Source organism: Ptychodera flava, chromosome 20 (genome assembly GCF_041260155.1).
Source record: "Ptychodera flava strain L36383 chromosome 20, AS_Pfla_20210202, whole genome shotgun sequence".
Taxonomy (NCBI): domain Eukaryota; kingdom Metazoa; phylum Hemichordata; class Enteropneusta; family Ptychoderidae; genus Ptychodera; species Ptychodera flava.
The window spans coordinates 13,839,188-13,863,089 of record NC_091947.1 but is presented as its reverse complement, the minus strand read 5'-3'; the positions used below and the strand labels follow the sequence as shown (position 1 = coordinate 13,863,089).

Here is a 23,902-nt window from a genome sequence, read left to right as displayed (position 1 = left end):
TATCCATGACATATCTGGTCCTACTCTGCAAAAGCTTTAGACAATATGCCATTTGAGCCACTAATTCACAGTGATGTATATGGTATAATGTTCCCCCTTTGGGAACTACATGGTAACTGGCTAGATACAGTTCATATTTTCACCACTTAGTCCCCTGTGCAGAAATCTGTATTACTTAAAATGCAGAAGATTTGAATTCTCATGTTAGGTTTTAACATTGCAATAGTTTTGAGTATCATTTTAAAATACTTTAAAGCCATTATTCTTAGCACTTTTATGTTGTTGTCCATCCTCATTTTAACACAAGTAACTGGTAAATTTGCTGTATAAAATTGTGATTTGGTGATGTTTGGAGTAAATCTCAAATTACTATAGGAATCAAAACTGATGATGAAGTCATCGTCATACTACCAATGTTTTGCATGCACCCTGCTTAATGCTTGCCTGTTACATTGTTATTATCAAAACTTGGCTATGACCACACCTGCTGGGCAAAAGTCAACATTGAAACTTACACTGTTGAGTCACTCTCCTCATCAAAACCAAAATAACTGATATTTTGCCAGCAGATCCTAATGTGAAAGCTCTTCGTGCGTCACAAACAAACTTTCATTGCATCATAGAATGTTGTAGAACTTTGCTGAAAATTAGACCCGCTCACATGTATTTCCCAACCGCGAAAATCTTACGTGTTGCCCCTTCAATATCATACCTTTGTACAATGCTGTTTCAACCAACTTTAAAATTTTCCAGAAGGCATTGGGCATGGTGTTATTGAGTATTTCACCCAGATGAGAATTTGCTTGAAACACATGTAATGGCAAATTGCCGATCCAAAATAATTTTATCGAATCAGTTATACAAATTGGTATATACTACTGGTAGTTTTATTACCAAGGAGATAAATTGAACATGACAGAGGACTGAGAGCAACAGGTACATGTAATTGTGTTTATATATGTACAACAAGATAAAATTAATGAAAGAAAATTAATGTAGTTGGGCAGCACTACATTGTTATCCAGTGACATGTTACGCAGAAAAAAATTTTCCGTTTTAATTGTGCTCATGTTTACCGGGTCATTTGGGCTAAAATACCATAAAATTCGAAACTTTATAATGAAATGGAGCCATGCTTTCCATCAATCCAAAACAAGCATTTTAAGCAACCTACTGTGAAAGGTAAAAGTTGCAAGCATGAAAGGTTTTGAAAGTTTAAGAGAAGATCAATGCAATATGAAAGTAATTTGTTTTTGCTCAGTTGGTAGTCTCACAGTCTTAAAATTCATAACTTTCACTTCATTTTGGAAACTTTAGTTTCTCTGTATTATTTTCGTCATTACTGTGTTGTGAAGATGACCTCCACAGACAGTGAAATCTGAATTCGTAAGTTGCTTGCATGTCATAAGAAATGACAGCTCTTCTTACTGCTACTAGTACATCCTTCTGTTCAATCATTTGTCAACAAATAAAGGGGACAGTGTTGTTTCCATTAAATTAGGGTGGCCAACTTTATTTTTGGCTTTGTTTTTTTGGGGTTAAAACTTGTCAGCTAGAACCTGGTCATGTTTGGTAGAACATATCGCTGCTTCAGGACATGATTTGGACAGCACGTGGTCTAGAAATATTTTCATGATATTCTTGTTTCTTGTGATGAACAATAACCTTTTTGCGGTTCATTTGGTCTTCCTAGTGTTAAAGAACTGGTCAGTCTTGATATTTCCTGAAATTCTGATGTTCCCCTCTGCAACATTCAAGTTATTGTATCACTTGGTCAAGTTCATGCCAAGGTCAAAGAATCTGTCACCGCTTGTGGCATTTTAATCCCTTATTTGTTCAAAGTTGCGATGGTACCATTTAAACACTGCAAACTCCAGGATGTCTGTACAATCAGGAAGCTACTAAGTTTTAGCAATGTACAAGTACAAGGACAGATATGTCCATAAAGTCAAGGAAGATGACTTTGACCCCATCCAAGACATTTTATTCACAAGGTTGATGTGTGGATTACGAGACAAAATGGCTTCTAAATTCAAAATGTGTATTATTTTTCATAAAAGTGCCGCTGTAAAGGAGACAGGATAATCGTAAATTTGTTATATTGTGCCTGCAATGACACTTGGATCTTTGTCATCTAGTGAGCTTTATTGACTAATTGCATTTCATGGGGTAGTTAACCCAGTCATGTTGATTGTGAAGTTTAGAGTGTCTTCAAGTGAAACTTGACACTCTTACAGAACTTATGGTTGGTGGAAATTGGTATATTAATCCTTAATGCCTATTCGGTCAGTCTGGGGTGACCATCTTGGTCACAAACTTGTCTTTGGCGGAGAATCAGACAGAAATGCAAAATGTAACGAAAGGTGATCCATGAAATTGCAAACTGAACTTGGAAAAGCAAGTTCATGAAAGTGTCAGCAAACTACATGTATTATTTTACTTTGATCGGGAACATCAGGAAGTCGTAACTTCATCAACATCGTCATTCTTTTAAAAGTATATGCTGTTTGATAATCAGAATAATCCCTGTGTGCGCTAAATATGTATCAAACATGTAACATGTGGCAGTGTAAATATTTATGTACATGTATATGTATCAAGTGTTTTAAATCAATAAAATATCATCAATTTCTTTCTTAGAGATGACAGGATGCATGTTATTATCTTGGATTTGCATAATATTTATAATGTTGGTAAATTTTGCTTTGTATAAAAAGTTTTAGAAATATAAGAAGATGTGTTTGATTTGATTTCTCCCTAGTGTCCTCAGAGTAACCTTATTTGTATTTGAATATGGAGACATCTGTGCACCTCCCATTGTGTACTTGATGAGTCCTACCAGTAACATTACCAGCATATCCTTTCTTGTCAGTCGAAACTGAATCTCATATTTCAATATTGGCATCAACAGGTGGCAAATTGGAAACTTCTTCTGCAAGTATTCTGTGCAAAAAATAGATCTTACAGTAAACATAGTGGTAGGAGTTGCGGAAGTTCATGAAACCAAAAACTTCCCCAGTTGCACCAGCTTTTGGTTTTAGGCAGGGTGTTAACAGTTCTCTGGTTGCTACAGCTGTACTTGGAATGAGTACACCACTTTTATAGTGAAGTTAAGGTAGAACGCACCTCGGGGACAGACATTCGGACTCTCAAACTTTTACAATTCTCTTCTGATATACCACATGTGGGGGTTCATTTTAAAGCTCTTGGTGAAAGAAAACTTTTCACCGGCTTAGTTTTTCGAAATTCGAAAATTTTTATTTTTCTCCATAGGGTTAACACTGGGATGGCGGCCATTTTGAATTTCTAATATCGGTAAATCTTGGGTAATTTGTTTCTCTAGTACCAAAATTTGCACGGTGACCCCCTATTTTTATTCTTGATTTTGAAAGAGAATGATTGAAAGATCCCTTGAGGAAAGTTAGAGCAAAAGTTTAAGTCTTTCACTTTGGAGGTGCATATTACCTTAAAGTATTAACCCTTTGAGCGCCAAGGTCTATTTTTGTCCCTTCATACCAGTAAAATAAACCCCAGTCAATTTTTTCTCAGACTTTTGCCAAATTTTTGAGAAAAAAGTGTAGCCAATGAAATGTGATGTCCATTTGGTCCAAAATTATCATAATATTACTGAATATTTCATAAAAATTTGTAAAATTTTGCACTAAAATTTTGGTTGGAGAAAACTATAGCACTCAAAGTTTCGTTCCTTTTGAAATGTATGCGCCCAAGGAAACTGGTTGTCCTGGTGTATTCTGGAGAACATCCCAGAAATATGAGTTGACATGCTAGCTGAAATAGTTGTGTTTTACAATTTTGCCAGACGAGTTTTGTGTTGTTGTGAACGATTTGAAAGTGTAGTGAATTTGTTGTCAAACTTCAGGACGGACATTTGAGAAGTCACATGTGCATGTCAGGACAGATTAAACAAGCTATTTAGTGACGCCTGTATAACTGCTCTCTGACGCTCATTTGAAAAGGGTTGCTAGCATTGTTCAATGAATGGTAAAAACCATCTGAAAATCCATACTTCGTTTGGCATGGTCAAATGTGACCAGTGTGCGTGTATATTTAAAGAGTTTAACACACGTCACAATGTCTTGAACTGTTTGAAGATGCTACATCGTGAACTAGCGCGACATTTCACGTTTCATTTCCACTTCAGGCCAAAAAGGAATTTCCTCTCTGTCCAACCTTTCCCATGCCCTGGCTCAAAATACATGTTTACCTCCAATGATATGCTGCGGGCGAGTGTTACTCGGGGTATTGTTTTCCAAGCTGTAGCTAAGCCAGTGTCTTTCCATGAGTGGAGCTTCAAAAGGCATGGCAATCTACTGCAAACAAGCCACACATCATAAATCATTCAACCGCTTTCAGTCAGGGTTAATGGTATTCCTTGCCAAAGCCTGCTATTAAACTCATATCAGAGGCCAAGTGGTCATGTAAGTCCAAGGCCAATTGAGAAACCATGCCTTCCATTGATCAGATTTCCTAGAAAATATCGTTCCCTAAATCAAAACTGTCAAATGGTACTAGTATGGGATTTCTCCTCTTCTACTCCTAGACAGTATGCACAAAATGATCGCTGAAGCTTCATGCAAGTGAAAGAGCGAGGAGTCCATATATTGGACTTTGTCTCTATATGGATAAACACAAGTATAATTGTTGTTTTAGGCCATGGAACCACAATAATTATAGGACCTGCTGCCTATTGCTAGGAATACTAGCAGTTTGTACCACCTCAGTGAAAATCATAGTGATAAAAGTTCTTTGGTAATGGGCTTGATGCCAGTAAAATATATAATACACTTATCATACAGATAATGACATACTTGTTCTACCTTCCGCCTATTATAGAATCTATCACAACTAGTTTTTGCAATTTTCTGTATTCCAGGAATCGTCTTTCTAAGACATTCTGAGTATTCTGTCGCCACTAGACGCAACTGTTTACTTTCTTCCAAGAAATATTCCGTTAACCTTTTGTTAGCCCACACTCCCTCTGCATGCTGACAGCATCACCACCATGAAAATGTTCAAATGTCATAACCTATCCCTGGTGTTAGGACTGCGTGTTCTGTATGATGCTGTTGTATTATTCCAACTGTGAAAATGTACGTGTCTTTAGCAGTCTACTAATAAAACAACTGTGACAAATATATGTGTCGTGCTGTGGCAGACAGTGTGACTTTAACCTAAGAGACAAGGTCAGTGTCCGCCATGATTGGGTGACAAGTTCATGTGTGCCATTGACAGTTTGACAATGAATGCATCACACAGTGACGATATACTTTCCATCTGGTGGCTGTCTCTGTGAACTTTCACCTCTGGTGAGAGGTCAATGTCCACCAGTGACCACCATCTGTGTCACTGTACAAGTCCAAGTGTTCACTCTTCATCATTGCACCAACTGTGACAATGTGCGAGTCCTGCGGTGTCCTTGAATTTGCACTTTCACCTTTCAAAAGAGGACAACGTTTCTGTCATGAACTCTTGAAGGCAAGAGTGAATATTTGTGTTTTAGGAAGATTAATATCCATTGGTCTTCATGGACACCAACGGAGATAATATAAATGACAAGAAATGTGATACAGAGTCTTGTATTTTGTGTTGTATAAAGCCCCATATCAGTGCTTTGATAAGGGTGGTGTTCATCATCCAGTGAGATGAATTTGTACCGGGCAGTGTTCAGGAGGTGAATAAACTTTTTCCCCATCTGTCCAGCTATTGGCTATCCATAAAATCATAAGGCTGGTGGGACTTACAGAAGTGTGTTCACAGACAAAAAGTGCTTGTTCGGATAAAAGTAAATTATCTTGTTGATCAATTTAGTAATTTTTGGTTATCATTTATTGTGATCAAGGATATAATTGTGAAAATTCTAGAAAAAGTCTCTAAATTGTAGAAAGTCTACATGTGTGTCTGTATGCAATAACTCACAAGTACATGTATTGTTTGTCATCCAGCAAAAAGACCCAGCAGCTGGAACTTTTTAGTTGCATTGATGTTCTGTCTGAAAGAAACAGTTTCTTGTTCTACTGCCAAAATTGTGTCAAATACCTTGTGTTCAACTCATAGGCTCAGCCTACATGTGTGTTATATCCAGTGAATTCTAGCCTGGACTACAGTTGATTTGTACACGATGGCGTGGAATAACCCACACAATCCAGAATGTACAGTTGGATTTTAATACAACTTAATATTTATCCACACATGTTTGTGTTAACCTGTAGTGAAGATCAAAATATGACAAAAATACCATTAAAAGTGAGAGCTATTGTTCCTTGAATTAGAATTTTATCACCTTTTAAAAGATGGAACAAAATTTACAGTACTATGTGGAATATATACTTCTTTCAGGTGTTGAAACAAAATTAGAAAAACTATCAGAAACCTTCTTACTGTCAATTTTTGAAAACATCAAAATTGTGATTCATACAGTATTTGTCAAAATAAACAGTCTGTTTTGGACAGTTTTTGCATTCACTACAGTTGTATCAGTTAAATACATTTTGAAAGTCAAATTTCCTCTTCAGGTACCAGATATAATGGTTTTCTTAAAATATATATGCATTATGCAGCACCATAATATTCTTAACTTTTACTTTTTCATATATTTTAGAACCCAAACAAAAAGAAAAGCAGCCAAGCTTCAAGTTCAGGACCTTCCCAAGATCTAGCACTCCCAAAAAGCCAAAGAGGAAAGGTCACGACTCGCACGGCCGTCGTAGTCTCGACGCTGAAGATGTAGCTACCTACATGATCGAGGGCTCCATGCCCGTCCACCTACCAGAGCCTGCCTCCAAAAACTACAAAGTCGTGGTGGCCATTGATTTTGGTACGACATTCAGTGGATATGCCTACAGTTTCACCAAGGAGCACGAGGTGATTCACATCATGAGAAAGTGGGAAGGCGGTGATCCCGGTGTGTCGAACATGAAAACGCCAACGACTCTCCTCCTGACAGCTGATGGACATTTCCATTCCTTTGGATTTACTGCCAGAGATTTCTACCATGATCTGGGCCCCAGCGAGTCAAAGAAGTGGCTCTACTTTGACAAGTTCAAGATGACGTTGCACTCAAGTCAGGTGAGATTACCCCGGATTATTTTTATCTTTTACCACATAAATGCAAGTATACCTGTTCTGATTTTCTCAGATAACCATAGATTACGTCATAATTCTACCATATCAAATAGTCTTTGTGATCTTACAATTTATTTTGGTGAATTTTTATGTATATTCAAAACTGAGTTCATTATACCCCTAGGCTGACCATTAATTGGTAAAGATAATTTGCATACCTGCATACAAACATGTTTTCATGTTTGATGGATGTGATGAGTTGGCAACCAAATGTCACCATAAGGTAGCAAATATGTGGCTTTGATTCTTTGCACTGTCAGTTGCTGCAACATAAACAGAATAGGTGGTGCGACGAAATTAAATTCCTGAAGACTTTTCAAGTTTCTGGTTATGCATATTTTAGTCAGTAACTCTGGGTTTTTGATACACAAGTTGGACAACTGATGCAAGATAAATTACTGGAGTTTTAGTGTGAATATGAACTTTTTACATCATGTCAACCCAAACTATTTGAAAGAGTCATCAGTGTAATGTCCAGTCTTTGCTGCCTTTTCTCAAGATTTGACAGGACATTTCTGGGCTCTGTTTTCTGCTTTGACATGTACTGGTAATCAACCATAACTCAGAGAGTGAGTTTTGCACCTATTGCCTAGCTGTTGTAAATCATACCTAAGAAAATCCCGGTAGACACATGTTCTCTATAATGAATTTGCCATGTGTAAAACTGGAATTACTGCAACCAAGGAGATTATAGCACATGCTTTTCTGCCATTCCTAAACCTTTCCACCCCTGAACTTTGGTATGCCCTTCTGTTTTCTCTTTGGTTGGGTAATGTATTTGTTGTGAAACAGGGATGAAGGAGTTGAATGGTATAGATTTGATGTGTATACTTTGTAAATTATTGAAATAGCAATTGATAATTTTCCTCCAGGGTTGTTAAAGGGCTAGTAGCTGTAACATTGAGTATTTTTTCCACATTTTTGTTTTTTATGTTAATTGCAATTTTTTACTCGATTCCCCAAAGATTGTTCAAACACCTACCATTTAGCTTGCCGATACAATGTCTCTACATGCAGAATGCACAGTTATTGTTTACAGTTTGATTCTAGTCTGGATCAGAATTCACTTGCCAACAATAACAATGCAGTCTACACATGTACAGGCCTGGTTGAATACTTTGTATCTCAACGTGCTTTGGGGAATGGGACAAGAATCTGTAGTTGACTTAAAAGACAAAACTTTAAAGAAAAAATTGTCAAAAGTTGCAGTTACTGGTTCTGTAAACTGAATGTGCTCTGTTCCCTTGATGTAAAGTGAAGGTAAATTAAACAAAGTTGAAGTGTGAAACTTCTTTATCTATTTGCAACTCGAAACAAAAACAAAATCTAGACAAATGATGCACTAGAAATTCCAATTTCAATGGATTTCCAACAAATGTTTATCTCATTTGACTCCTTGGTTTCAACAAATCTCAAACTGTTATTTCCCCAGAGGGAGTCAAAGCACCAACAAAGGAGGAAATGGTTGCTTTCAAAGCAAATAAAGAAACACAATTTGAAGTGCTTTCTGCAAACCGTTATGGTGGATCAGGGAGTCAGAGTCATGTAACATTGCATTGCTAGGCCAAATAGGTCATTGAAGCTTGTCAAACAAGATACTGATTGTGGATAGTTGATTGACTTTTGAGATATAAACTGTAGAAATGCTCTGTTCTCGTATACTTGTATGCAGCTCTCTAACTACAACTATCAGATGACATTTGTTACCTAACAGAAGTCCTAGCAAAAGTATTAGGCTGTGTTTCCATGGAAGATGATGAATACATATCAGAATACAAGAATGTTAGAGTGAACTTTGCCTTTATGAACCTTGGTTGTATATTGGTGTGCTAAGGTCAGTTGAAACCTGTCAACTCTAAAAAATTAGATTTTTTTTGAAAATCTGATTGTAAGACAAGCAACAATAAAATTTCACTGTATAGATTTTTATCAATACACTGAAAAAGTTTCATTCAGAACATTCAATACAGTTTGCAGAGAGCATTCATCCAACTTTTTGCAACATATTGATTTTGTCTTCTTCAATAATTCAACCCTTTCAGTCATTTTTACCCAGTCAGGGGTTTGAAATTATTTGAAATTAAAATTTGCGCATGAAAGGAGATAATCAAAATGTCTGGGCCTTTCGGGCTATTTGGCCGAAGGCAAGGTTCCAGAAAGAGGCTTCTCATATCAGTCTATCAGTCTACGGTAATATCAGTCTATCAGACTTTCTGTTCCTTTGACTGTGGAAGTGCCTTCATCATGTTCATGCCTGTCATTCAGGGAATCTGACCTATTACAAATATCTATAGCAGACCGTAATATATGATATTGATTACTAGCCTTCAGCTGGTCGGTCTGAATTCAAGTATTTGAAAGGAATGTGTTTAAGCAAGAGAGACTGTTATAAGTCTTTTGATGTAACATGTAATCACCAGTGTTTCCACATCAACTTAAAAAAAAATATCTGAATGATATTATTCCAGTTTGACAGTGTCAACAAGGTTATTAATGTAACAGACAAGGATTGTCATTGATACAAGTTACTGCAATAAGTTTAAACCAGACGCGGTGTTCATTTCCCCTGTTGACAATCTGAGGCAGAGGACAAGATGGAAATAGGAATGTGGATGATTTGTGGGCTTGTTGTTCACAATTTTTTGTTTTGATTCTCCTTGTAGTGCTGGATTGGATTACATATCTGTTCTTTGATATAACCCGCACTCCTTCAATATGCCCTTTATACTTCTGTAAATATTGCTTCATAGATAGTACAAGAGGAGACTATGCTTTCTTGTCCTCACTGTTAAAGGGACAAAGTTGGCAATTTTTCATGAATTTTGTTTGATACGAGATACTACTTACATTGTTTGACATGTTGAAAGATACTGAATGAATGGGTGACCATGCATGTATTCTACCCCAGTTTTACACAAATTAAATGAAGCCATTGCAAAAATGAATTAATGGTCATGACCATTAATTAATTTCCGCAATGGTTTCATGTCTCATGTCTAAAACCCAGGGTCAATCAGTATTGAAAATAGGTATCAATCTTCATGTTGATATTATTAGGAGAAAGCGATTTTTCACTTGTCACAAAATAAGACAGAAAAAACATAATTATCTTTACAGGTTTCAGTATTATTCCCCAAAAGTTGTAGACCAGAGTGACAAGATCCATTATGGTCTGACATTGCCCCTATGGAATATTATGTATTCTCATCCCTTTTCCCTCAATAATAGTCCTGTTTTTGAGCACAGTAAACTATAGTATTGGGTCAAACTGTGGTGATAAAGGATTTAACCAAAGCTGCGTGATCCTATTTTGTTATATGGCATAGTTGGTATTGTTATGAAGTACCTTTTAGCTGGCTATTGAACCACTCTTTTTTTGGGAGTGGAGATTTAGCCGAGTGGTTCTGTCTGTGGCCTCTCAGCTAGGCGACTGATGCCGTATGTTGTGGGTTCGAATCCGATTGAAAACTATCCGTATTTTCTACCCTGGGTTGGTAACACTGCTGGTGGACAGAATTGTCCCCGAGGTTATCGTTCACCCAGTTAAAGCAATGAAATTTGTTTCTTCGCTTCGATAAAGTGTGTATGTGCGATGTATGATAGTGAGCATGCGTGCGTGAGTGCTTCACGAACTCTACAACGTGTTGAGCGGTCTCAGTCAGAAAAATGTAACAACTTAGCCGGCTATTGAACCACTCTTTTTTTGGGAGTGGAGATTTAGCCGAGTAGTTCTGTCTGTGGCCTCTCAGCTAGGCGACTGATGCCGTATGTTGTGGGTTCGAATCCGATTGAAAACTATCCGTATTTCATAAGATCCCAAATTGAAAGTCATCGTCATCTTGTGATTTGTTAAGAAGTACCTCCTCATTTCTCAAATTTCTTGTAAATTTGTCTAAGTATGGTGAAAAAAGATATTACTGGGGGTTGTCATATGATATCACATAACAAATAGACAACTCAGCCGAAATATGTCGCTAAAGGAAGATACTGGTAGAATTCAATATCTTTAACATAATATTTTTCTTAATTTGCTACTGAGTTATAGCTGTTTCTATAATTGTGTAGTTTTATAGAAGTGTAGCTTGCAATATGCTATCAAGTAGCATGGAACTTACAAGATATGTTACTAAATTTTGTTTGTAGAAAGTAACACAAAAGTGAGATGTGATTAATGTGTGTAAGGTTGATATTATAGTTTAATATATAATTACATGTATACTGTATTTAAGTTTTTCGCTTGTTACAATGGCAATTTTTCATCATAATCGTTATATTTCATACAAAATCATTGCATACTTTAGTCTTTAATCAATTTGTTTTGTGTTCATAAAAATTATCAATCCATGTTATTTTGAAGATTTTTCAACAAAAACTTGAAAATTTCTGCCCGAAGGAAATAATCTTTCATGGCATTTGAAAATGCATTGGCAGTCAACCTTAAACATGTCTGCAATAGGAATTGAGTCCATGACCTGAGTAATATCTCCACGTCTACAATAAAGAGGTGTAACATCTTAGCAGAGAGGATAATTGACAAACGCTGTCAATAAAAGATCAACAGTTCCAGCCCCAGGCCTCTCCCAGAGTCTTAGCTGCCACGAACCATGTAGAAATGTTGATATTGTAGTAAGAGTGGGTAATGTGATAGTGTCAGCATTTAACCCACCCAAGAATTTAGTAATGGCCATCTTGGAATGCAGTTTGGGCTGATTATAGAGAAGTTCTCTGCAAAAAAAAAGATTCCAAAAATAGGGTGTAGTAGATTACTGCACGAATGCCACTTAAACTTTACATTGCTCATTAAATGTGGACTTCCATTTTGTCGTGGTAATACTGATAGGGTTTGACCTTTTGTTGGGCAGTGTGCGATTTCTACAGATGCCAGTCATTTCTGGGATAAAAAAAATTGATTCTGCTCGGGCCTGGGACTTATCTTATCACGGGACATCGTTTTGTGATTATTCTGTAACCATAGATTTTGATGATGTATCAACCGCAGTGCATTTCAAAAGACGGGGAACCTGAGCTCAGATGAAATATGCACACTGGCCGTCACAACATGCCTATCGAATAAATAATCCCTGACACTTTTTTTGTGCAGAGTGATTGCATGAAATCATCAACATCATTTCGCAATGCTGTTTGAAGATGTTTCACAACTAGAGCAGTCTGATTTTGAATTATTTTAGAGTTGTGTGGCCTGGATACTCGCATATTTCAGCCATCAGTTGGTCATGGTCACTGTGCTTCATGTAAACATTTTTTGCTTTGAAACTCGTTACAGTTTCAGTTTATAGAAGTTTAAGGCAGAGCAAATCATAAAGGAACAGTTATTTGGAAACAAAATCTTACATTTCTTCTGCAGTTTAGTTCTGTGTTGATTTTTGTGTAAATAAATAATAAATCAAAAACTGTATGTTTTCCCATAGAGTTTACATTGAGAATGATAACAATTTTGAATGTCAGGAGTATATCAGGATAAATTTCAGCAAAACTTTCTTGAACACCAAACTGTGGGTATTGACCTGTGGTATTGACCTATCTGTTCTCCCCTCTCAGCTCTACCAAATTTTTATTTCTATAATAGTTCAAAGTTTCCTTATGCAAAGCTAGGCATGTGAAAATGATAAGGCTGTTGCTTTGTCAATGTGTTCCTCACTGTTTCATTCAGAAGGAAGTCTTTACACGAAAGTCATCTAGCTGTCATCAGTGCTGTAATTATATAAATACACATGCAGATACAGAGAGACAGAGATCTAAATATATAGACAGTGGTAAGATCCACAAGAAGTTAAGACTTTATGTGAAATGTAGTGAAAGACATTGATAGAAATAAATTTCAAAAGTTAATTGGTTCAGGGACACACAAGTTTAATGGATGTGGGTGTGGTGAGGCAAACAGTTTACACACGATAGGGGCTAACCCTAGTTGCTGGCCTTGAACTGGTCTTGCACAGTAGGAAACAGTAAGTCTCAGGTCTGATGCTATGGAACCTTTAGTTGCTTTCTCAAGAGGTTAAAGTTACTGTAACTGTACAGGACCTTGGCTGTCATACTGACTTTACTACCCACTGTGTAAGGTAGCTCTTCAAACAGCACCAGCATTAACCCTTTTACCCCCAGTTCCCTGTGTACAGGTCCAACTTTACCATAGAAAACATGGATTTGGGACAAATCATGGTGGTGAAAGGGTTAAAGATTGTGAATTTTAAAGATGTGCCACATGATTCTGGAGAAGGGATCGGAAGATGGTTACCAAGCTACAATCTTATTGTTTTGTTCTTGAATATACTGATGGTACTAAATTGCTGTCGTCTCTGCTTACTTCCATTTTACTGTTACTTATTGTAATATATCTAGATGCAGAAACAGTTATAAACATTTTGAATTTTGTTGAAATTATTGTTGGGAACTGGTCTGACCAATAGATGCATTAATTACAAGTTCAACAAAAATATGTTTGTGTCCTTCGTACAAATTTCACCTCAGAGCAGTTTCTAATGGATATGTGTTAATACTTGGTATATAATCCTTTATATTATCGTTTGAACTTCAGTAATCAAGGCAGTATTGAATTTTACTGGAAGCATTACCTTAGTTGAACACTTGTTGTATGACACGCCCATCCTTTATATGACTAGACTTCTACTGTATGAGTCCAGTAGGCCTTGTTTGATTACAAATTGTTGAAAAGTTGTATAAATCATGTGCTTTTGTTTATTGTGTACGCCAACTGTAATTTTGATAACTCAGCACATTTGGCAGTCTTTCAATGTTCTCTCATTCTTCTATTTTCAATCAATGCATTACAATATTAGTATTATAGTATCTTTTCCTCACAGGGCTGTATATTTATTGGTCATAATATAAATGATAGCCTGCTAACTGACAAAAACATTAATTAAAATATTTTTTTTCCTGTGTTCTTTGATTTTTTGTTGACTGTAAATTTTCATTAGTGGCACCATAACTATAGAATATGTATACTTGTAAACAGCTACATGTTTGTTAGTGATGCATTATAGTTTCATTGTTCACTGCTGTTCACTGCTGTTCTGGAATCGGAGGATATTGTCTCCAGTCTATTTACAAAAGTTGTCTTTATCTCTCACACAGCATGCTATGTTTAGTCTTCTTAAATGGATTGCTTAATGAGGAAGGAGCTAGGAAGTGTTTGATTATCAGGTTCATCTACACTGTTTATAGAGCACCGCCCCCTCCGTCCTCCCTTGTTTCAAGTGGACTTTCACTGAAAGCAGTGAGCAATTAGGCTCATTAATTGGATGTGTTGAAGTAAACTGCAATCTGCAGTTCATTTGTGTATGCAGAGTTCAGCTTAGTTCTCCCTTCTATGTATTTAACCCTTTGAGTACTGTAATTTTTCCCGCCAAAATTTTAGTGTAAAATTTTACCAATTTTTATGAATTTTTCTGTAATGTTTTCGATAATTTTGAACCAAATAGAAATTACATTTCATTGGCTACAGTTTTTTATCAAAATTTAGGCAAAAATCTGAAAAAAAGCTGACTGGGGTATATTTTTTTAAGGTGACAAAAATTGACTTTGGCACTTAAAGGGTTATCCTGCGCCCGGTTGAATTTCATGTTGTGTTACAAGTGCTGTTCATACTATTGTTACTTTCTTACATCCATAAATGAACCCATTCTGGTCTTCAGTGAAGTGGAGAAAGTAAGGGAAAACGTGTTGTTCAACATGTTACATATTTTATTGCACCATTAGCTGTGACTGTGAGTTGTTAATCAAGTCATTATCGTCATCGTCAGATTTCCCCGTTGAATGTTCCCAGTTGCAACCTCTCTGTCGAATCTAGCACAGCAGAACCCTATCAGCAAATCATCACCACTTATACAAGCTTTACAGAAAAAGTTCATCAAGGCAAGACTGTAAGTTAATACCCTCGTGTGTCATTTCTTTGACAACTGGCACCAGTTGTGCCCTTTGACCCCTCAAGCTGCCTGAAGCTGTTGCCATCGATGGAAATGTTACTTCTGCCCTTTAACCTGTCGTGGATGTAGAAATATGTATGCTTGAAAGGTCGCCCATTGGTCATCAATCAAAATTGGTATCTAGAGATTGGGGTTCTATCATATTCAGGAAAACTTAAAAAGCAGGCGTGCAAAACCTGCAGTGGGAACAAGGACAAGTCTGTTTTTTGACTTACTGTGTTAGTTGATTTCTGTGGTATGTTTAGATTTCCATTGCATTTTATTAAAAAAGTATATTTTCTGTGTTTATCGTGTGGTTCTGGTTAATAATAGTGTGGCGGAGAAAAAAAGGATCCACCCATAAAATATCAATAAAATGGAATGTGGCTGATATTGAAAACCAGTCCTTGGAGACGAAAGCAAAGGAAAAAAAGACAGCTGTCTTGGTTGTTGGAATGTGCCACTTGTGAACTTGAATTTTCAATCCAAATAAGCTGTGTGCCACGGCGTGTAATGTAATGATCTGTCAGCGGTTCAGATGTCTGATTTTTGATGTAAATTGATAAGACATAAATTGAGCTGTGGTAGGCGTGTCTTTGAAAAAAGAAGAGATCATGAAAGATGGCATTCACATACTTGCCATAGCTTATACACAGCGCAACCAATAGAAGTACCCAGTGAACATCTTGCAAAATATAATATTTCTCACAAACACAATTTTGAAGAACGGCGCTTCAATGCATAAATGGGGACAGATGTTAAAACTTTCAAGTTGCAAACCAACGAACTGGTGTATTTAAAGGGAGGAAATGAGGGATTTCTGACCCGGGTCAATTTTTGTATATGTTGAAATATTATTTTTGGAATCTTACAAGATAGATGGTGGTGATAGGGATAGTTGATATCAGTGGGTGGGCTGATGCTACAGAATAGAAATCTATCTTTAGTAATGATGCCAGACATGCAGAGGCTGGTGTAAGGTTGTAGAGAAGAAATGAGCAGATAATTTTTTATTATGGAAAAAAAGATATCTTTTGGGGAGATCAGAATTTTTTGTGTTTGTCCAAGTTGATTGAATCCACTGCCACGTGCTTTTGAAATTGTTCCTACCATGATTAATAGGGTTAGTTTTGATGATGTTGTTTGTGTGAAAGCCATTATTCACACTGCAGTTGTGTTCAGAGCATCACTATTGACATGTTGAGGTAGAGAATGCCCTGTCCAGTATATAATTCATAGCCTGAACTGATGTGGATAATATAGACTAAGTATAATATGCTGTAGAGTTGCATAATCTGGGGACATGGGTAAGTGGAGTTGTCTTTGCAGCCTTAAAAGATATCATTATTTAGGTGTGTTTAGTAGATATACAAAGACTGCTAGATAACAATGAAATTACCTCTATTAGGGTATAATATTCTCTTGTCGGACAGTAGTTTCGGCAGTTGCAGTTGTCATAATACAGCACAGTTTGCCAAGTTTTACAAGTGATGGAAATAACAGTCACATAATAATAACAGTAATCAATTACTTGTACTTTAGTCCCTTGTGTCAAAGCATCAGTAGAACTTTTTCATCATTTAAGGTCTTAGGATTCTGATACCACTGGATAGCAAGTGATGTATTCGTAATGTGCCTTTTACACTTTTGCATTCAATTTTGAATGTCCAATTATGGCAATATATGTGCCGGTATTGTGTAACCCCAAATTGTGACCACTTCCTGTTAAACATTGCTGAGTGACTTTCCATCAGGGATAATTTCATTAAATGTTATCTTATATACATTTGCTTTAGCCCTAGATTGGAATCTCATGTCAGGCACCAATCGGAATGCTCAGTATTCCAAGTTGAGCCTTCAGGAGAATATTGAATTAAGCCATCCCAGTAAATCACCCTGAGGACATATGTAGTGGTTTGTGTGTAAAATCTGAAATGAGAGTCAAGTTGAACGATAAGTTCTGGGTTGAACTGGCCTCTTTTCTGGGGAATTATCATAGAGATGTACCATGCTGTGGTTGCGTGCTGAAGTCAATAATTCAATCAAAGACAGCCTGCATTGAGTTCAACATAACACAGGATTGGCATACTTTCACTCAGAAATAAATATCTCAGATTGATATTGACTGACCATTGAACTGAGGTGAATACCCCGATTTGTCATCAGCAAAGAACAGATGCTGCAAAGGGGGAGTACGGATCAAGCTAGCTGTCAGAGGTCGGAAGAGCAAAAGAATAAACAATTAAAAAGACTGCATTTATGGAAATTTCCACTGCAGGGAAAACTCATTATGGTATTAAAAGGCAAAATCAAATTTTAATTTCTTGCTTTGGGACGTGTTCCGATGTAGTGACTAATGTGAAAGTCATTCCAGAAGTATCACGCCCGAACCTCAAAAGTTTGTTGACTGTAGCTTTAACTGAGTTAACTGAACACAAGTTATGAATATAGTGCCGCACAAAGCCATATTACAAAGCAACATTATCGTAGAGTTCTTTGATTTGTTTAATAGTGAAAGTAACATAAGACAAGCAAATTACCAGCACAAGGTCCTCAATTTTGCATGTGTTTCTTGCTTTCTCCTGTTGTTTATCTATATTGTAAGTTTGTGGGTTTTTTTGCAACCATGGAATGATGTGCAGTCCTTTGACTACACAAGGGTTTGGCTCTTTATTTCAGTTGGTGCAAGGATATAGCTTGTAATTGACTGTGAATAATGTTATCATCGTAATGAATTTAAGAGCTGAAAAAACTAGTTGGACTGACTCACTTGTGTTGTGTTGACCAGCAAAGCACGTCAAGGTATTTCAGGATAATTTATGAGGTAAATCTACCAAAGACAGATTTGCAAATGTCAATTTTGTTGTCCACTGTATAAAATGAATGTTTTTTGTTAATTTGGTTTGAACACATTTGATGTGGACAGGACTAACAGAATGTGGTCAGTGTTTAGGTCCACAAACAGAGTCACAGCCAGGTATTTAAGTATGTACCGCATGCTTTATACAAGATCAAAGCTACCAAAGAAGCATCAATGTTACTCTGATCAGTCAAGTGAATGTGTACAAGTTTACGGTGTTCGCACAATTGATGTGGGCAGGACTAGCACAAGTTGTCCATGTTTGTTTGTAATCATTACCCACTCTAATTCTATGACTGAACAATCTATAAGTACTGTACCAATCTAACAAAAACATTTTCAATTGTTTCACCAACAGTAAAATGTAAAATCATCAAAACTTTTTCGAGTTATTTCGTTAGCAAATATGAAAAATGTCTAAAAAACCAAACAGCAGTGAGCATGGACTGCTCCCGCTGTTTATTTCAATGCTGTGAAATCATATTTATGTACCAGTTGTCCCACCCTGTGTTCTTTTACGTCAAACTGCTATCTTTATCCACACTCAATTAATCCCAACATGATTGCTACTTCAAGTTCACTCTAACACTGAAAAATTTTAATGGAAGAACTGTATGGGTCTTCTCAGTATCACCAGTTGACCATAACAGTCAATTATCTTGTTAATTGATTTTGTGCTCTGCAGTACTAGGTCTTGTATCAAGGGAAGAGGTCAGTATCTTCATAGTCAGAGTCAATGAAGCCATACAGTGTGTAATTTGTGCATTTGATAGATGCCATGGTCAGTGAAGTAAAGTACTACAAACTGTTTCCATCTAGTCTTGAATACCAATTTTTCTTATTTGAAACCGTTTAGAAATGCAACGACCCACTACAGCAGTTGACGCACAATAATTTCTCACTCCAATGAAATAAACTTTTCCATCAGTAGAGTTGCATCCTAATTACATAGAGTATCCATGCAATTGTTATGCAACAACTACCGCCCCAGCTCTTATACCCTCGGAAAACAAAAGTACATTTGTTTGTCTTACAGTCACGTTTTGCCTTGTACCCGCTGGTATTCAAATATTATGATCTCAAGTACATGACTTTTCATTCCGGATCGCACTAATTGAATGCAGGGTGTAACTTTTCCGTTGCATTTTCCATGGGTACTTGACTGATTTCCTTTTAGCAGCAGTTTTACCGCTGTACTCCTCGTGGTTTTATCTGGTTGACCTTTGTGCTGGCAGTCCCCTGACAGACACAACACCCATCAGTGGTTTTCTTGTCAGAGTCGTACAAATTCATCGAAACACTGCTGGATATCTCTGGTGGAGAGGAAGAAATTCTCTCCAGCAGACATGTTGAATTGCCCTTGGAGACGTCGGACATGTTTAAAATTTCCTTCGGACTGGAAGTTCGGCGAAGTGAAAAGAAAGAAATATTTCCATTACCGTATCTGACATTTGTTTAACCTTTGGTGAAGAGGCTTTTGAGTTGTACGTGCCATCCTACTGGTAGTGTAATGTTGTATATTTCCGTGATCATTACCGGATTTCAACAATACACAGTCACTGTTTGTTGTTTGATTCACGCTGGTCAACAGATGCAAGACTTTTTTTTTTAAATAAGTGAATCACCAAAAATAGTTGACTTGCAAGATATCAGAATTATATACATTTAAATCAAAAAGATGAAAGAATATGAGTAGCCAGCAGAATGTATAAGAGTAAGAAATTTTGTTGTTCTTGTAGTGGTGTAGAAATACTTCATAGTTTGTAAAGTCACAAGAATTCTGTTGATACATTCTGCATTTTGATATATGTATTAGGCCAGAAAAAAAAAAAGAAATGTTTCTGGTCAGCGCGCGCGTCACTTGAACAACAGCGCGTCACCCTTTTTTTTTCCTGGTTTGAGGCCGGCGGCTGTGGCAAAGTACATACTGATTACTATAACACCAAACCAAAACGGCTGAAGAGAAAGAAAATTCTTTGGGGCACATGATCAGTGACTGCATGAACAGTTTAAATGTTACTATATTGATAAAACTACAAAACTCAGTGTTATCCCCAGGCCATAGCGGTCCCGCTACGCTTTCGCCTCCCCCCCCCGCTATGCTTTGATTCTCCCCGCTACGCTTTAAAATATTCCCGCCATCCTTAGTTCACACGCTCTGCGTAGCTACCAGCTGATGCCTGCATTGTCTACACATAAGCGCTCACTGCAACTTTTAAGCTGGTGAAAGAGTGGAAGGTGTGAAGTATGGTATGCATCAGATAAGTTGTCGGGAAGTGTTGAGAGGAACGTTAAAACAATAGAAGAATCGGCTGGGTTGTTCACAAATTTTCATTCCAGAACGACTATTACGACCAACAAAGACAGTATAGGGTATAGGCCTACATCGCGGACAAGTGTTCACAGAGGTAGGCGGTGTAGCACTAGCAGGGCCTTTGATCACATTCCCATGCTTTGATCAACGAAATGGACCGCAAAAGAAACAAGAGTTGACTGGTGAGGTTGATTATGATTGTACAACGATGAGTTTTGTCTGAGTACGATCACGATCGCGATCGAGTTCACATTGCATAAATTTCAATATGGCGGCGGCCATGTTGGTCGACAGGTTCATAACGTGTTGACATTGATCCTGGCGTCGCGTGTGGTTCCACTCTGACACGTTCTCTGAAAGATTTTACACCTGATTTTCGAGGGATTCTAGTTGTACTTAGTTCATGTCTTGTGATCATCTTGGTGGTATTTTTAAAATCAAGAATCGAACGACGATGTTCAGTGGAAGTAGAAGTTATGCGGGGAGGAGGGGGGGCCGCAGGTTGAAATCTATCCCCGTGATGAAAAATTATTCGCGGTGTTTGTCGTTCAAAAATGATATAAAATTCAATTGCATTTGAATTGTGTAAAGCTTAAACTTGTGAATTTTCCTCTTTGTTGGCAAGTTTTGACAATTTATTAGCAATATATGTATTAATGAAACTCCAATGAGACGAACCATTTCTTGCTCTCAAAGTTTCAATCTGAATCTTCTGTTTTAATTGCAATTGTAATTACAATACTGTGATGATTTATTTAAGTGTAATAAAGAGTTTCCATGAAGTTCAAACTGCACACTTTTGTGTTACCATTGCATTTTGTTGGGAGTGTACATGTATGTGTGGATGCATGTGCAAGCTTACATCCATATGCAAATATAAATTAATGATATGCAAATGATTATGCAAATTAGCCGCTAAGCTTTGGCGCTTTAACTGACCCTGCTCCCTCCATTGAGGAGGAGAAAAAAAAAAAAAAAAAAAAGCCGCGTCGCCGCACCATTTTTTAAAGAAAGGCCTGACCAGAAACATTTATTTTTTTTTTTTTGGCCTTAACATTAGCTATCCTCTATCAGTGCAGTTTGCATGTTGTACACACATAATATGAATTCACCATAATAGCAAATGCCTTGAATCGCATTCAATTAGCACATTACTGTTATGTTCACTTTACAAACAATAAATTTAGCAAAATTTTATCAAAAAGTCATTATATTGCTTTTGTTTTGTGATAGAATTGCTAAAAAAATTTAGAAAGTTTTATGGTACACCTTTGCTATATATGGGAGTCAGTGGGACAAGTTCTAAATAAAAAGTGTTTTAGTTTCTTTGTGTAGAGTAGATTTCCCTAAGGCATTTCCTGTATGTGGTCAATGCTTCAACTCTGTTGTTATCGTTACACTTTTCCCCTGGCTGTTGGTGGGTGCATGTACAGTGTGTTTAGATAGATGATTTGGATAAACTGTTACTAAATCCAGTTGTGCTTGCAGAGCAAAACAGTAACATCTGTAAGATGAATCCATCTTTGCGGAACCTTTCCTAAGTGATCATTTCCTTCGGAGCAACATATGGTTAAGCTCATCCACACCATGGAGCTCCACTTGAATCAAATCTAAAACTGGCTGTAACTCTACCTTCTGCACTGTGCCCTAGTACATGGTACCACACCTTAACTGAGTTTCACTCACCACACCTCGACAGATCATACTACACTGTCGCTCTGTCCTCTTATCCAAACCCTGGCCGTTTAGTCACACCCAAACCAACGGTACCACACCTTTCATGTCAATCTTACAAACTGCCTGTACCTGTGTGTACCATACCGGTATACCGTACCTAGACTCATTCGTCTTTCACAACCTCACCCATTTGTAAGACCCAGGCTTTAACTGTATTGCAAATTAACCCTTCCATTTCGCTGACTGATATTACTGACCACTCTACTCCTGAAATTAATTCTGTCCACTTAAATGACAACTTCACCCTATTTGGCCATATACTCTGAAATGCTCACTTGACCACACCTACACCCCATCCACTCCACTGACTACTTTTATTGCACTCACTTACACATTCAAGTTGACTTGAGCTCTGTTCCCTCAACAACCTCATTAGAATCAGACATATTCAGGCATACCACATCTTCATCCCATTGATTTTGCAGCACACCACACCCCAGTGCACCGAATTACACATGAACCTTCTCTTCATATTCAAAGCATCATGCAGAAACCAAGTCAGCCACCCAAATGACCATACCACAACCCACTTTGCAATAACGTCAATCACATAGTGTCATCAAATATTGCACATCTTATCTGGCTGTGTTTTCAGCCATTAATCAATACAAAATAGTCGTTATTTGTCACTTCAGAAAATGAAATCAGTTGAACTGACTGCACACAATTAAATACTTCAGGATGCATACATGTATTTGCAATGTCTTCAGAAGACGTCTTGAAAGTTCAGTGTTTCTGTATATCTTGCGTATGATTGGCTTATTGATTTGATCTTCACTTTCTAATTTTTAAAAGCTCGCCCTTTTTTCAGCAAATCAAGATGTCTAGTCAGTTGTTATTGAAAAGGATGTGTTCATTAGCAGACAACGTATCAGGGCTTTAATTGTTTTGTCCAACCCTTCCAGTCTAGTAATATTGCCGTAAGCATGTTAATATACTATGTAAACTGAAGCTTAAACAGTTGCATGTGTAAACTACATGAACAAGAAGAAAGTAAATGACCTGCCAATATTGGATGTGACTTGTTTAAGTTGTAGGTCATGTTATGTGTGTGATCAGTACAATAGCCTTGGAAGTGAGTACAGTCCTATCAACAGCACTGTAGGGTCCTTTAGGTATCCTGCCTGCCTGCTATCCTTTGAATTTTATTTCAGTTGTGTGACAGAGCAGCAAAACCATCTACCAAATAATCCCAAACCCCTTGTGATAATACAGCTTGAAATCAAATCAGTACAAGCAGACAAGACCAGTATACAACACTATTAGTGTCAGTTCCCAGAGGACGCAGGAGGAAAAGAGTGTATACAAAATTTCCTTGATTCATTCTGTTTTTCACATTGTCATTGTCGCATTTTGCGACAACAGATATGGAAAACAATCAGTAGACAGAGGAAATGAGTTCTACAGATGTGAACCAGCTAGTACCTCTGTGCAAACACAGTATGTTGATACACTGTCCAAATGACCTTGCTCTGGTAGTACAACCCGCTATGCCGTTAGTTTTAAGTGGTTATTTGGGAGTTCATAATTCTCTTTTGCAGAATGGTAAATTTATTGGCAGAGGATACACCCAGAGAGAGAAGGGACAAACCTTGAACTCAATCTGGTGTCAGCAATAAAAAAGGAAAGACTCAGGCTGAACTGTTAAAAATCTCTGTGAGATGTTGTTTACGGCTGTGCTTGCTATCTGAAAACGTCATTCCCCAGTGGGTTGCCCAAAGGTCATAGGTCACAAGGGGAACATGATTTATCACATAGAGGGAGAAAGCCTGTATGTGTGGTGCTGAAAAGTCATCATGTTTTATCTACCATCGTGACCATGATGTTTGTACAAGCAAAATTTTTTATCGACAGTGTTGATGCCATCAAAGTGTGCAAGACTGTATAAACCAGGACTTCTAC

General features: G+C 37.3%; 1 protein-coding gene across 2 annotated transcripts in view; it reads left to right on the top strand.

Annotated features, from left to right (window-relative positions):
• The window catches only part of LOC139120096 (enolase-phosphatase E1-like), a 61,075-nt gene that overhangs the window by 11,530 nt on the left and 25,643 nt on the right, over positions 1 to 23,902 (top strand). For both annotated transcript variants that reach the window (XM_070684184.1, XM_070684183.1), the window contains exon 2: positions 6,620 to 7,086. In XM_070684184.1, the coding sequence (XP_070540285.1) occupies positions 6,620 to 7,086 (467 nt within the window). The remainder of the gene's footprint in view (positions 1 to 6,619; positions 7,087 to 23,902) is intronic.